The sequence below is a fragment of the Calidris pugnax genome, unplaced genomic scaffold (assembly GCF_001431845.1).
Source record: "Calidris pugnax isolate Ruff unplaced genomic scaffold, ASM143184v1 scaffold34, whole genome shotgun sequence".
NCBI classification, from domain to species: domain Eukaryota; kingdom Metazoa; phylum Chordata; class Aves; order Charadriiformes; family Scolopacidae; genus Calidris; species Calidris pugnax.
In genome coordinates this window covers 1,654,349-1,668,945 of record NW_015090771.1, presented here as the reverse complement: position 1 = coordinate 1,668,945, position 14,597 = coordinate 1,654,349, and the positions used below count along the sequence as shown (strand labels likewise).

Genomic DNA, 14,597 nt, shown 5'->3' with positions numbered 1-14,597 from the left:
TCAAAAATATTGTGCATACTTAGCCTTTTTAATTTCTTTTTGAATGCAAAGATTTTCTTAATTGTATTTTATTGCTGTGCTGCAGAACACTTTTTTGCTGTAGTCTTCTACCTTTTTAAAAGGAAAAATGCAAGCAGAATTTGTACGACTGAAAGCTGAACTTATTTGTTATCCCTTGGCATTGTTTCTTTTCCAGGGAGTGCTGTCTAATATCTCCTCCATCACCGACCTGGGAGGCTTTGATCCAGTTTGGCTCTTCCTAGTGGTAGGAGGAGTTATGTTCATTTTGGGATTTGCAGGATGCATTGGAGCTTTGCGAGAAAATACCTTTCTTCTCAAATTTGTAAGTAGGCTTTGCAGCTGTGGCATTCATCAGCTCCATAGCATAAGCTATGTTCTCTGTTCCTGCTTAGCTGTGTAAAGATTTTAAAATGTCTTTTGGGGAACGAAAGGTGTTACCAGATATGAGAGTGCTGTTCTGTGAATGCTTTTGCCTAACTGTTAGCGCTTTACAGCTCTTAAGTCGCTGTTGCTTACTGTTTTTTTTTTTTTAAGGATTGAAGTTATTGATGGTAAGATCATAATGTGGAACTACTGCTTTTTCATGTGGAATAAGGATATTTCATAAGGAATGTAGATACGGCACTGACTGTGACCCGTGTGATTTCTGCTGTGCAAGTGCCCTTCGTGGTGCAGAGGAGATATATTATGAGGGGTTGCTTACTGAAATTCTCAGTTCTGTGCCATTTAGCTGATTTGAAAAGGCTTCATTGCTTACATTGCTTACTTCATTACTTCAGTGCTGGGCCAGAGAGGGAGAAAGGGAGGATAGGTAAAGAAAATAGAAGCTGATGACGTGAACTCTGGGCTGGACTGTTAGTTAGGGAAGGAGCTGCTGATACACAAACAGATCTCAGTATTCAAAACTGCTTTAGCTAAGTAGCCTGGTTCTCTTCTCAAGTGTTCCTCCTCTGAGCTTTGAAGATGAGGATATCATGTTACATTTTAGATAAATTTAAGATTTATAATAAAAATTCAAGATTGTTTCTTCCACTACCACAACTTCCAGAGGTGGCCACAGCCTGGATAGTAATTGTGGCATCATAACCATTAACTGTTAATATGTACATGAAAAGGCTTTCAGTGGAACAACTGCCTTCAAGTGACGTATTTGTCTTCTACAGACATGTTGTATAAGGGGAGGAGGCACTTGAGAGTTACAGTTCTTGAGGCATTCATAAAGCAACTTGGAATAGTTCTAGCTTGTCTTGCTTAAAAATAAAAAAAAGGGTGGGGGAAGCTATTGTAACAGTTCACTTTTTTTTCCTCTTCCCTGCTTCTCTTAGCTTGCCTAGAATGAACCCATCTGCTGTACCAGAAATAGCTTCCTATACAGCAGCTGCAGGAGAAATTAAAAATGCATCTGAACAAACACAGAGAGCATATTAAAATGAAACTCAAAGGCGCAGTTGCAAAAGGGATGGGCTTCCAGTATATGAGGACCCCTGTGCGTTTTAAAACGGCGTAGACTCGGTGGAGATGCTTAGAGAAAGTGGCAGCTCGTTAGTAATGCCTTTGGCATCCATTGCATTTGCATTAATCATAGGAGCCTCATTTGGTTTTAATGTGGATGTGAGTCATTCCACAGACATTCTGCTCCGACTTAGTCATTAATTAATTTCTGCTGTTACCAATTTTTGCTTTGTCTGCTTAGGCAAAGCTTTACCAATGAGGGTGTCTAAAGAAAAAGTCACTTAGAAAGCATTTCACTGGCAGCATTGGTTTTTTATGCCTTGAAAATGTAAATGCCATCATGGAAATTAAAGATGAGTTTTCAGAAGGCCCTATAGGTGGTGAGTAGCCATCTCTGTTGAAATTAACAGTGAATTCTCTTGGACCTCTTTGAAAATGCCATTGAAATGTCCGAAGTTTGAATTTGTTGGTATTTCTATTATTTGCTAGAATAGAATTAAGATTCTTGTACTACAGCCCTAATTCATAGTGTATTTTTAATTTAAATTTTTTTTCTGTGCCAGAATAACTTGAACTTGCACTGAAACAGATAAAACATAACACTGGACATATTTGTGGGCCTTGAAAAATGAGTTTTTGATCAAAAAGCAAAATTATTTTAACCTTTTTCTTTTTCTTCATAGTTTTCTGTGTTTCTTGGAATTATTTTCTTCTTGGAGCTTACTGCTGGTGTTCTAGCATTTGTTTTCAAAGACTGGATAAAGGACCAGCTGCATTTCTTTATAAACAACAACATCAGAGCATACCGAGATGACATTGATTTGCAAAACCTTATAGACTTCACGCAGGAATATGTAAGTTGGCCTATGTTTATTTTTTGAAAAGCTTACTTTAAAGAAATACCTAATCTATTTTTTTTACTTCCCATCTGTTTGGTTTCTTCAAGGAACAACAGAAATATTTTAGCATAAAATATTTTTGAATATGTATATATATGTATATTTCTCTTCACAGAACTTCTACAAATACAGAGCACCTGTGAAAAGTGGCTTATTTGTTGATGTATGACTGAGCAAAACAAGGGGGAGAGTTGGTGTGACTTATTCTTGAAGACTTGTGTCAAACCTAGCAGTTAACCATTAGTGTCTTGTGTTCCATTTTTTGGAGCATATTCCATATGCCTATGAAGATATTTTAGGGTTTTTGGGGGGTGGAGTGTTCAAAATATTTTATTGTAGGACCTATCACATCCTTTTCTAAATAGCTCTTTCAAAATAATCCTTTCTCTAAGCTTGATTTGGTTCTGAGATGAACGTTTGTGTAGTTGTAGCAAAGTTAGGGGTGCTACACCATACTGCAGAGTGGCACCAGATGTTTAGCTGGTCTGAGTGAAAATACAATGTTATTTCTTTTTAAGTAGACTTAATGCAATGAGGCGAACAAAGTGGGCAACTCATAAAGTTCTCATAGGAGATCTCTAAATGACTACTTCTGCACTTGGGAGGGAAGGGTGAAACCAGAGATGCACACACTTGTGCAAGTTAAACTCTGTAATTTATCAATACGTGTAAAGGAGGCTTGTGGTGGCTTTCATACACAATTTATTTTGCCAGCACCTTCTTGCTTCAGTTCTGGTCTGTGTCTCTTTAAATTTGGCCCTATGTACCTAACATGGTTAAGCGCTGGTTGAAGTCACATTTACTAATTTCTGGATGTTCTGCAATTAAAATAATTTCTCTCACTGATTGATTTGCTTCCCTGTGTCTTGGGGTGGGGGGAAATGATGAGTAAGTAACAGGATGTGGATCCTTGCACTGGTTTGAATCTCATCTAGTTGGGAGAAGGTCAGAGATCACCACAGTCTGACAGTGGTTGTCAGCTTGTAAGTAACCGAAAGGCTACAGTCTGATTTTGCAGACGCTACATAAAACTTGCTCTCCTGACTGGATTAGCAATTCTAGCAGATAAGTCAGGGACAGCAAGACTGGAGAGCAAGCTACTTTTTCAGCTAGTAGAGATAATGCTTGAAGACATTTTCAGGGAACTGTGTGGACATTGCAGAGGGAACTGTGCTACATCTAGAAACACAGAATTGTCATTTCAACACTTTTGAAAATGTGGTTTGTTTGGGTTTTTTTAAATTTTATATAGATGGACCTAGATGGATTCATTGAGCTAGCTCATTAAATGCTGTAAACTGTCGAATGATCTCCAGTCTATTCTTTGTGTGTTCAGCAAGTTTTAACAATTCATTCAGCGTGTTTTGTCAGAGGCTAAGCCATTTGCCTTATTTACTTTTCTAAAGGATTCTGCCTGCCTTCAGTAAAGATGTTATTTGTGCGATGTGTGATGCTCAGGAAACAATATGTTCATTCTCTCTGATGTACAGCCGGGCAAAGATTCCCCCAAACTGGAAGAGAAATAACTATACCAGTATAGCCCTCAGAGCTGATTAATTCTGTTGAGAACCCAGGGCACATTGGATTGAGAATATCCTACTTTGGCTCTACTATCCCTAGGACCTGAGCTCATAGACCTGTGCAACTCTGTGGTGCTGTGTAGGCTTATCAGCTCACTCCGTGGGTTTCTCTCTAGAGAGCAGCATTGCAGGGTGTGAACATAACTTTAATCACATGATAATTGTAGAACAACTTAGAGGTTTGGAATGGTCTTTTGTTTTTTTAAAAAAAACACAAAAACGCAAACAAGTCAGCTTTAATGAAACCAGAGGAAATACCAGGTTTTGTTTTGAAAGCTGGAGGAAAACTAGCCGCAATGATGCATGTTACTAAGGCAGAGATATGTTTGTTCTGAAAGTCAAGAAGTTCTCCTTTCTTTCTTCTAGTGGCAGTGCTGTGGGGCTTTTGGAGCTGATGACTGGAACCTTAATATTTACTTCAATTGCACAGATTCCAATGCAAGTCGAGAGCGCTGTGGAGTGCCATTCTCTTGCTGCACTAAAGATCCTGCCGTAAGTCACAGTTGAGGGTAGGATGGTTCTGCTGTTCCAATTTTAATTGCTCTAAGATTTTATTTTTTTTCTGGAAGCCATGCATGATCATTACCTTGTCAACAACCTGTAGTTTTTTTTGTTCTTGCAGCTCAGCTTAACCACTGACTTTTCTGCAGTCAGCAAAAATCCCGAGCTAGCTTAAGTCTTCATCCTATGCTCTTTGCTGCTTTTCATTAGAATGAGAGAACCATGGGCTTGGCTGGGCATACATAATAATTTTAGCAAATATAAAAAGCAGAAGCTCTTAATGAGTTGAAGGATATTCAATTGAATATCATCAGGATATTTCATTCGCTGCCTTAAAGACCAGCAACTCTTAAGTTCAGACACTCTAAAGTGGGTATTACTCATTATTTAATGCAGTGTCCAGAGATTGCAGCTGGTTTGACCCAGTTTGTGCTAGACTGAATGACAGTCTATGCCCTGAAAAACTGACATGTGTTTGCATTAGAATCATGAGTTGGGTACGGACATCTTTACGTGCTCTTAATGCAGTGTCCAGAGATTGCAGCTGGTTTGACCCAGTTTGTGCTAGATTGAATGACAGTCAATGCCCTGAAAAACTGACATGTGTTTGCATTAGAATCATGAGTTGGGTATGGATATCTTTACATGCTTCTTTTTTTCCACTTAAAAACTACTGCTTGTCCTACAGTCACCTGAAATCAGACTTGAAAGGTCAGAAATGGTTTGAGGGAACAGCTTTTTGGTAAATTGGGTAAATCTCCATGTCTCTTTAAGTGGTTATAGTTCTGGATCATCGAGCAGAAAATGTTAGAGCCATGCATTACTAGTACAGACATGACCAAGAATGAAGGGTAAAGTGTAAGGAAGCATTTCACCGACAGTGAAAGGCTTGGAATAGGGATGGGTGAGTGCACGGAAACTGTTATGTGGCTAACACTGCATACATGTGACATTCATATAGCTTAAAAGAAAGCAGCCTGGAAGCATTTGTATTATCTAGTAGTTCAGCTGTGGCTTTTTCTCCACCTGGAGTGACTTAGAATTCCCTGAATGTATGGGTCTGTAGCACTGCCTAAAGTTAGGCAACAGGCACCTCAGGTGCTTCCTGACTTGCTAATACAGTGCAGTCCCTGCTCCCAGCATCCACTCGCTGCTGCTGCTCTCCCCCTCCCCTGATAAGCCCCTGCCACTTGCACGAGCTGCATTCTGGTTCCTCTTCAGGAGGAACCTGAATCTCCCCTCTCCTGATAAGCCCCTGCCACTTGCATGAGCTGCATTCTGGTTCCTCTTCAGGGAACGTGTTTTCACAATAGTATACAGTGCAGTCCCTGCTCCCAGCATCCACTCACTGCTGCTGCTCTCCCCCTCCCCTGATAAGCCCCTGCCACTTGCACGAGCTGCATTCTGGTTCCTCTTCAGGAGGAACCTGAATCTTTTTAATCTTTCTCACAAACATAGCTGAATTTTTTTAAGTGAAATATTAAAGCAAAATGTAGGTTAGGCTCGAGCGTTACATTATGCTTAGGATTCCCCCTACTGTTTGCCTCTCTGCCCACCCACCCACACAGAGAGGTCATCGCAACCCAGTTTTAAAAATATAGTTGTTATAAAACCAAACCAGTGACAGCAGTACAAGGTAATCCTATAAATACATAATCCATGCTAAAGTTCTCTCTCTCGTTTTGTGTATATATGGTTATGCAGTTTCTTAAGCGGTGATGCAGCAACCAGTAATTTAAAGATAAGTCTCACTCTTATTCATTGTAGGGGGAAGCAACATGCTTAATTGACTTTAAAATAAAGACTAATAATATTTCTAAAAATATTAGAAGTCATGCATATAATGGATATAATTGTAACCAAGCTGTGACTGGTTCAATTGCCATGATAAACACAGGTTTATTCTGTAGGAAAGCAAATTTGTCCTTTTTGGAATTAGAAAACAGAAAGTTATGTGGATACTTTATTGAACAGGGCTTACTTTTAGTTTAGATTTTAGTTGTTTCTTAGGGGCTGATGCAGCAACCAGTAATTTAAAGATAAGTCTCACTCTTATTCATTGTAGGGGGAAGCAACATGCTTAATTGACTTTAAAATAAAGACTAATAATATTTCTAAAAATATTAGAAGTCATGCATATAATGGATATAATTGTAACCAAGCTGTGACTGGTTCAATTGCCATGATAAACACAGGTTTATTCTGTAGGAAAGCAAATTTGTCCTTTTTGGAATTAGAAAACAAAAAGTTATGTGGATACTTTATTGAACAGGGTTTACTTTTAATTTAGCTTTTAGTTTAGCTTGAATTGGGAAAAGGTAAGTTTAAAGTAGGCCAAAATGTCTCCTTTAAAACGAATTTGAATTCTTATAGTTCATCTTGGTGTAGTTTAGCAGGTTGAAATGTTCCAAATTCCTGGACAGGCAAGGCCAAGAAAAGTTGATTTGTTTCCATTTCATTCTTCATGCTTTGTTTTGGTTAACGAATTCTAATGCTAAAGGCAGAAGATATTGATAATAAAGCAAGCAGGGATTCAGTGCAGAGAATAAAGCTTAAAATCCCTCCCTCAACTACTTCTACAGCCTTGAAGTGCGTGACACTTTTATTTTACATCCTGGAAAACAAGCATTCATGTCATTAAAAGATAAAAATTGCTCAAATCTTAAAGGTCCATTGAGGGAATCCAACTTGGGTGACTGACAGGATGTGACCTTTTGATGTACTTCCTACAAAGTGAGGAAACACTTAGAGGAGCTTTAACTGGTAATAGGAGATATCTTTTTCTGTATGGCTGCTATTTAAAATTTGTATCTCTGCTGGCTGCCTTTCTCACTTCCCAGAATCTGTTTAAATTGAGATGTTCGGTACACCTAGCTAGAATTGGCTAGAATCACACTTCCTTGAGTAGTCCCTTCTTCTGCTCATTGTTATTATATGATCTACTAACTTCATGTTTTGCTGCCATTGTGGCTGACACCCAAAGTAGTGGCAAAGTAGTGACACACCAAAGTATTGCCCTGAAATAACTGTGCATACAGAGTAAAAGCAGCTTCAGCTTCCAATAGATAGCACTTGTTCACTAGGAAAAGTCTGCCATAGGCTATTTTATATTACCTGTGCTTTGGCAGTACTAAAGCAGCGGCAGTAAGAAAAAAAGCCCTTTGTTCTCATTGATATCAAGGTCCTGTAAGAAAGAATAGATAGTAAGAACACATGACCCCATCTCTTCTTTTTCCTCCCTAGTTTTTGGAAAGGAACTAGGTACTGTTTATATTTCTACAGCCATCCTTGGTAAGAAACTGCAACAGAACTGCCCCTTCTCATCTCTTCATGCTGCACAGACTGAATCCTGGAAATGTTAACAGTAGTCTTGGCATATTTTTTAGTCTAGACAAAACCTTTTCAGGAGAGGTTCTTTCACTTAAAATAGATGTTCCCTCTCCCTACACTTTGACTTCTGAATGCTTACAGCTGGAACATGGAGCTCACCCAGGTGGAGGGCCAGTTGTCACAGCTGGCTGCCCTGAGAGCTGAGAGTATTTTTTGACCATATGCTTTTGTTTGTTGCAAATAATTAATAGCACTGAATGGAAGAGGAAAGGGATTTAAAGAAGCAATGTTGTAACTGAAGTTTGGGTGACTTATTATGTAGGGGACCACCTCAGGGGAGCTGGGAGCGAATGTTTGGGAGACACTTCACTGATTTCCTCTCTTCTGTCTCTCTCTCCTAGGAAGATGTTATTAATACTCAGTGTGGCTATGACGCAAGGCAAAAACCAGTAAGAATTTTTTTATTTATTAATGTGGTATCTTAAGGATATGAACCTCTCGCAACAGCAGGTTGTTCTACTGATGGGATAGTTGAATGTAATTATCTCTGTTTTCTTCCCTCTTCTCCTTGGCAGGAAGTTGATCAGCAGATTGTTATCTACACTAAAGGCTGTGTCCCTCAGTTTGAGAAATGGTTGCAGGACAATCTTACCATAGTTGCCGGTATATTCATTGGGATAGCATTACTGCAGGTAAACATCACTTTCCCTGTAATAAGTTATGCAGAACAACAACAGACAAATAGAAAACATGAGGGGGGAACTGTATATGAGAACTGGAGATAGTGTCAGTTGCACTTAAAATGTCTGTAGGTTTTAGTGAGGGGAGCTAAATGCATGAGGCTTTATTTGTATTAAGGAGTGTTTAATTTTTGTCTGTCGGGATGCATTTTTTTTTTCTTTTCAACTCTGTGCAGGTCAAAACTAACACTGTATTAAGTAAAGATTAGGTAGAGATTTTTAAGCCTGTATGGACCTACCATTTCTGATGGCGCTTAAATAGGTAGCGAAAAACTTTTGCAGTTGTTTTTGTGAAACAAGTCTAGAACAATTCAATTTCTTGGAACTCAGTGACACTTCAAAAATACTGGAGTTACAGGAGTCTTTTAATATCCTTCCTTCTTCCAACACTTACTGTTCATTTGATTTTTAACTTTCTGTTGCTTACTTTCATGTCAGTTCTGTATAACCTAAGGAGTTTGCCTGTGTGAAGAGTTGTCTGATGCTCCAAATGAATAAACTGTTGTCTCTTCCAGATATTTGGGATATGCTTAGCCCAGAATTTGGTTAGTGACATTGAGGCTGTCAGAGCCAGCTGGTAAAACTGCTGAAGTAACCACAACAAGACACTGGACAACCGAAACCCTCTGAAACCTCCAGTGTGTCGCTCCGACACCAAGCTGTACGGACATGGGTGACAGGGAAGCCTTCTCTCCCAAGTAGTCTCAAGTCTAAGTTCCTGATATTGCAGTGAACTCGTGTTTCTTTGGAGTGGGGGAGAGAAGAGTGGGCTATTTAAAATCTGCTGCTCACTGACAATTTTTTTTGTTTGTTTTAAAACCACCAGTTTGAAAGCTGTTGAGCCGTGAATCTCTACTGTATTCTTGATCCTGAGTAACAAGTGGACACTTTTTTAAAATTGGTGTATTCAGTGGGACAGAGTTGCATCGTTGTAGTCTGTGGGTATGCTGTTTATTCTTCGTGTCATGAGGTCTTCGATAGCTGCCAAATATTCCTGAGATGGTCTCTCTCCTCACCACTCTGTAAAGGAACGATCTTCTTTTCACAGCTAAACATAGCTACAGGCCTAAACCCGCCAAGCAGGAAGCAACTTTCTATGCATCTATTGTACAGTCAAAGAAATTGTTTTTAAAACAAGGGAAAATTTTTTACGCAAGCTTCCAAGCATCTCCCTGTAGTACTTTGAGGTTGGAATCAGCAAGCTCACAGGGAGAATTGCCTAATTTTATCAACATCTTTCTTCCTTTCTCCACCCTTGTATGAAGGGAAAGGAGTTTTATATTTGAACAAGGGTTGTAGAGCCTTTGGTTGCTGCCATACCTTAGGACGTCAGCCTCTTAAGGCAAGGATGGGATATAACTGTATAAATGTATGAAAGCAGTGTGGATGTTGGGTCCAAGTTAATAATGTTATTCAAAGAATGAATTATATATTAACTTAAAAAAATCAAACCATGTATCTGATATGGCAACATCTTTTGTTTCTCTGGAATTTAGTGTAACCTAATGCATTTAGGGATCTCACTAATATTAGTGCTTTGATATACTTGTACAAAACTTCTTTTAAGATTGGTCTGTTCTTAGCTGACGCTTCGGTTTTTTTTCCCTTTTTTCTTAAATTCTTTTTACTTGCATGAGCTGTGGAGTAAGAATCTATGACACTCCAGTGCTTTAAATCTGTGCATATGTTTTAATACAGTCTAATCCAAACTTATTTATTGGTAAATGCATGTGATTATGGAAAGATCATATCCCATTCCCATGGAAGCTGGAGAGAACAGCTTTTACCACAGTAAATGCTTACCTACAGGGAACAAATCCTTGTTATGGAGATGTGTCTCCCTTTGTTGCTCTAACTGCAACAAAAAGCTTTCTTGAAGCAATGGAATAAAAGTTTTAAAATACTAGCGCGTGTTAGGATCAACCAAGACAGACTCTTCTGAATTGGACAAAAGAGAGTAGAATTTGGAACAAAGCACAAATAGTGGAAGAAGAATTAGATCAGACTCCATCCAGCTTCGAGTTTTTGGTTCATTCTTCTTCACTAATAATAGTGAACTTATAGACCTGACCATGGCTTGGGTAGTTTTATTGCACTTTGTATAAATTCAGTGTGTTGTATGATCCTTCTCAGTATCTGCAGAACCAGTCCTGAAAGCTGTGAACTCTCGGCTCACTGGTCAGACAGTGGCACCTCTTGTAAGAACTTAGCATTTTTCTGAGATGAGCTTCTGAGATGAAGTGCGTGGAGTTGAAGAGATGAATGCATTGCTTTCAAAGCTTCCCAAAGCTTCTGGATAGAAGGCTGGTCTGATGACCAATTAAAATCCTTTCTGGTCTTACGACTCTTAAACATGTCAGTATATGGACCCTTCCATATTTTGCCTTTCTCTGCTTTAGGTGGCCATGTTTTTTTCCCCTCTGAAGGCTGGTGGTAGGCACACCGGCGCATGTAGATGCTGCAGACAGTCCTGTTGTCCTCCTGTCTTTGAGCATTACCTCATCCTCTTCTTGTTAACTCCCACTGACTGGCTCTGAATCAGGCAGCCTCCATATCCTTTGGTATCTGCTGTTAAAGGCCAGCCGTGACTCAGTAATTATTTTTTTTAAAGCCTTTGAAAGCAATTATAATTCACTGTCCTTAATAAAGTTGGTTCCACCTCACCACAGTGTTACGTTTTTCTTGGCCACTTCTCAACTTGAGGAGTTCCTGGTGTTTGTTTCCCCCCAGAGGGACACACCGATTTGCCTGATAGCAGCAGGACAGACAGATCATCGGCACCAGTGTTGCTGCACTGAGACAAAAGGGGGCAGGGAGAAATCAGGGAAGGGTGGTTGAGGAAGTAACCCCTCCACCCAAGAGCCTTGATTGTGACCCAGCGCTTTGGTTTGGAGAAGAAGAAAAAAAAAATCCTACATTACAGAAAGATTCCTTGTTACCACTGATCTAGAACACTGCTGTTGCTGCTGTGGGCTTTTGAAGACAACTTCATTCTTCTACTTGAATTTCTGCGGTTGTACTGTATTGGTCTTCAGTCTTGTCTCACTGCTGAGTCCCAGTCTGCTGGACCTGCTGTTGGCAGTGATAGGAAGGTAAATGCTCTGAGTGAGCCAATCTTGTTCTCACTACTTGCACGTGTACACACAAATGTGCAACACTTCTGCTGAGTCCCAGAATGACTGACTGTTCTTAAAAAACCACTAAATAACTTATTTTTCTAGAGCTTGTCTATTGCTGCAGATGCTGATCCTCCCCCATTCCCCACTCCCAAGAGAAGCTCTTATTTTCCTCGTTTTTGCAGTTGTTTGATGGGTGAATACTGAATGTTCAGGATTAGCTGTCTATATTGCACATTTAAATCCCACAATTTTTTTTTTTTGTCTACAGATTGGGTAAGATGTCCTAGAAATGCCCCATCAGCAGCTTAGGTGTCCAGTTTGGAAAGCTTATGGGAGGCCTTGGAAATCAGTCTATTATTGCCAGAGCCTGCTAAATGCAAACAAGCTTTCTTCCAGAAAACTTTGTGAAAACTTCAGGTGAGCTGCAGCTGGAGCACAACTGCTGGCTACACAGGCTCATTTCCTAAAGCAATAAGATATGGTAGGTGGTTTGACTTCCTGGCAATTTCTGGCCTGCCTGGTGTGGTGGTGGGGTAGATGTGAGTTCAGAGGTCAGTCTAATTATCTTTAATGTGCAGTGGTCCTTCAGAAACTTTTTGGCAGGCTTACGGCCCTTGTGGAAGCAGCTCTGTTTGGGTGATTCGTATGGGTTGGTGGTGTTGCTAATGAGAGGTCTGGTAGCTTCAGCAGTAGCCCTGGCTTTAAAGCCATTTCCAGCTTCCCCGCTGAGCCCTGCCAAAGGGCATCACGATCCTTGCTCCTCTGCTTTCTAAGTACTCTCCATGTTCACAAGCCTTTCTGTTGTTTGATTTTTTAAATTTTTTTTTAATTAATAACCTAATGGACAAAGGTTTGATTTTTCTCTGTGTGTCTGTTTCAGTAGCAGTAGGATCTCTTTGCTTCAAAACCCTTAATTTTGATTGTGCCCCTTAGAATTTGAAGCTGTGGAGATGCTTGCTCAAGTGTACTCTGTCCCGAAAGCCTTCTTCTCTCCCCTTTGAGAGAGATGCTAATCGTAGTCCTGGTGTGTAAATAGTGTTTGAAATGTAAATAGTAGCATGCGGATGAAATGATTCTTGCACATGACTGCTTTTCAACCTAAAAGTGTTTATTATAGATGTATGAAAGGTGTCCAGGGTGAGAGTTTGCTGATGGGAACGGCGGGGCGGGAGCGCTCGCATCGCCTGCCCTCTAGCGGCGGACCGGCGGACCGGCAGCGGCCATGGCGGGGGGAAACCCTGGCCAGGTTGGGGCTCTGGTTGGCAGCAGGACCTCCCTTGCCTTTCCCCCTTGCCCTCTTGGCATTAGAAAAGCATTAGTCAGCAAAGCAGAGGGTGGGACTTGGCACCCGCTACCGGTTACAGGAGGTTGGCATCGCTCGCGTCAGGACTAAACATGGTGCTATAAGAACCGTCCTGGACGTTACCCTGTGTTTGTACTGCTTTAGTGATGCTCTTGGTGAAATTGATCCTGATTAACAGTGTTGGTTGCAAGAGAAACTCTCACGTGAATCTTTGGTTCCATTTCCTTTCTTTCTGTGTGTGCCTTTTGGGTGCATTGAAAGGGCAGTTCTGCAAATACCTAGGAAGGAGATTAGATCTTAACAGGTGTCAAGCACTGTTGAAGGTTCCAGTTCCTCCCTCCCATTTTTTGATTTCTCTCTGAAGCTTTTTCAGATATCTGTAATTGGTCATGAAACTGTCTAAAGCAAACAAAATAAAACTACCCTGTTGGATCCATTAGCTACCAAATTTTGCCACTTGAAGAAAAGAAAAAAAACCCCCATCTGTGTCCCTTAACATATGGTTATAAAAATAAGTGTTGTGACTACTAGTGTGAACCAGGCAGCACTGCTGACTCTCTTCTGTGTTTCGGCAATATAAATGTGTTAATAAAAAGCTCCATCCGTATGTGTGTTCATGTTCAGGCTGTGTACATAGTAGAGATGGACCTGGTACTATCTTGAGCTCTGGGGAGACTGAGATTTGGGTTTTATGACTCAGGCCTGTCTCTGATACGTGTATTCCAGGTTAGTTCTGACTGAATCTCTCTCTCTGGTTCATCTGGGGTGTACGGCGAGGTGTCGGTATTTACCCTTTGTGTATCATTCCTTTTTATACGAATGTATTCTCTTGTGTTCCTGTTTTTTTTTTTTTTTATCGGTTGTAAAATTGATTGTAAAAGCCAACTACACTTACCGATGGAAAGTATTGCTATAACAGAACTGCATGCCCGGTAGAGTTTGACTTGAGCTTTAGTTTTCCAATTTCAGACTGGTTACCTTCGGTCTAGGAGAAAAGCATAGATCAGGTGCATAATGTATTACTTGTCATCTTTAGCATTAGACTGTGGTATTGTATCACATGCTGATCTCAATGGATGTAACTGGAGTCTACTTGGGAAGTTAATGCAACTTCCTGGTAATTCATTTTAAGCTATTGAAAGTGGTCTTGATCATGCTACTTGTGTTCTTGGGTTTTTGTTTTTTAATAGAGGCATTTTTTAGGAATGTTTTAATACACTTATGATGGACAATACAATAGTTTTAATAGTTGTGCAGTATTCTGTATTTACTTGAAGTAAATCATTTTATATGCAATTTGTTAGATAATTACAATTTTATAAATAAAATTGCGTGAAATATGATGTTGTGAATGTGTACTCTTGCTGTAGCACTTAACACTAACAGTACAAAGATACACGCATGCAAAATTCCTCCAGGGGAAGACCCCCTGCCTGCTCTCCCCCAAAGTAACACGGGGAAATAAATCCCCAAGTCTCTCATATACAGTGTAAAATATTGTGATCTACTTAAGTCACAAAAAATATCGTGCTGCCAGTGGTTGCCCTTGAATAATAAGGTTAATTGGTGAAGAGCACATCCCTACATGAGGAGATCCCACATCTACTGTCAACTGCTGTTGAAGTCTCTGGCTAATGAACGTGCTCTGCTTC

The 14,597-nt window shown here is 40.0% G+C and overlaps 1 protein-coding gene across 1 annotated transcript in view; it reads left to right on the top strand.

The window, feature by feature from the left end:
- LOC106887010 (tetraspanin-5) overlaps window positions 1-14,288 on the top strand; it is a 29,932-nt gene extending 15,644 nt beyond the window's left edge. Inside the window, exons 4-9 of the mRNA XM_014940352.1 lie at window positions 197-343; window positions 2,157-2,327; window positions 4,319-4,444; window positions 8,185-8,232; window positions 8,359-8,475; window positions 9,039-14,288. Coding sequence (XP_014795838.1) covers window positions 197-343; window positions 2,157-2,327; window positions 4,319-4,444; window positions 8,185-8,232; window positions 8,359-8,475; window positions 9,039-9,104 — 675 coding nt within the window. The 3' untranslated portion in view covers window positions 9,105-14,288. The remainder of the gene's footprint in view (window positions 1-196; window positions 344-2,156; window positions 2,328-4,318; window positions 4,445-8,184; window positions 8,233-8,358; window positions 8,476-9,038) is intronic.
- Window positions 14,289-14,597: the final 309 nt, after the last annotated feature.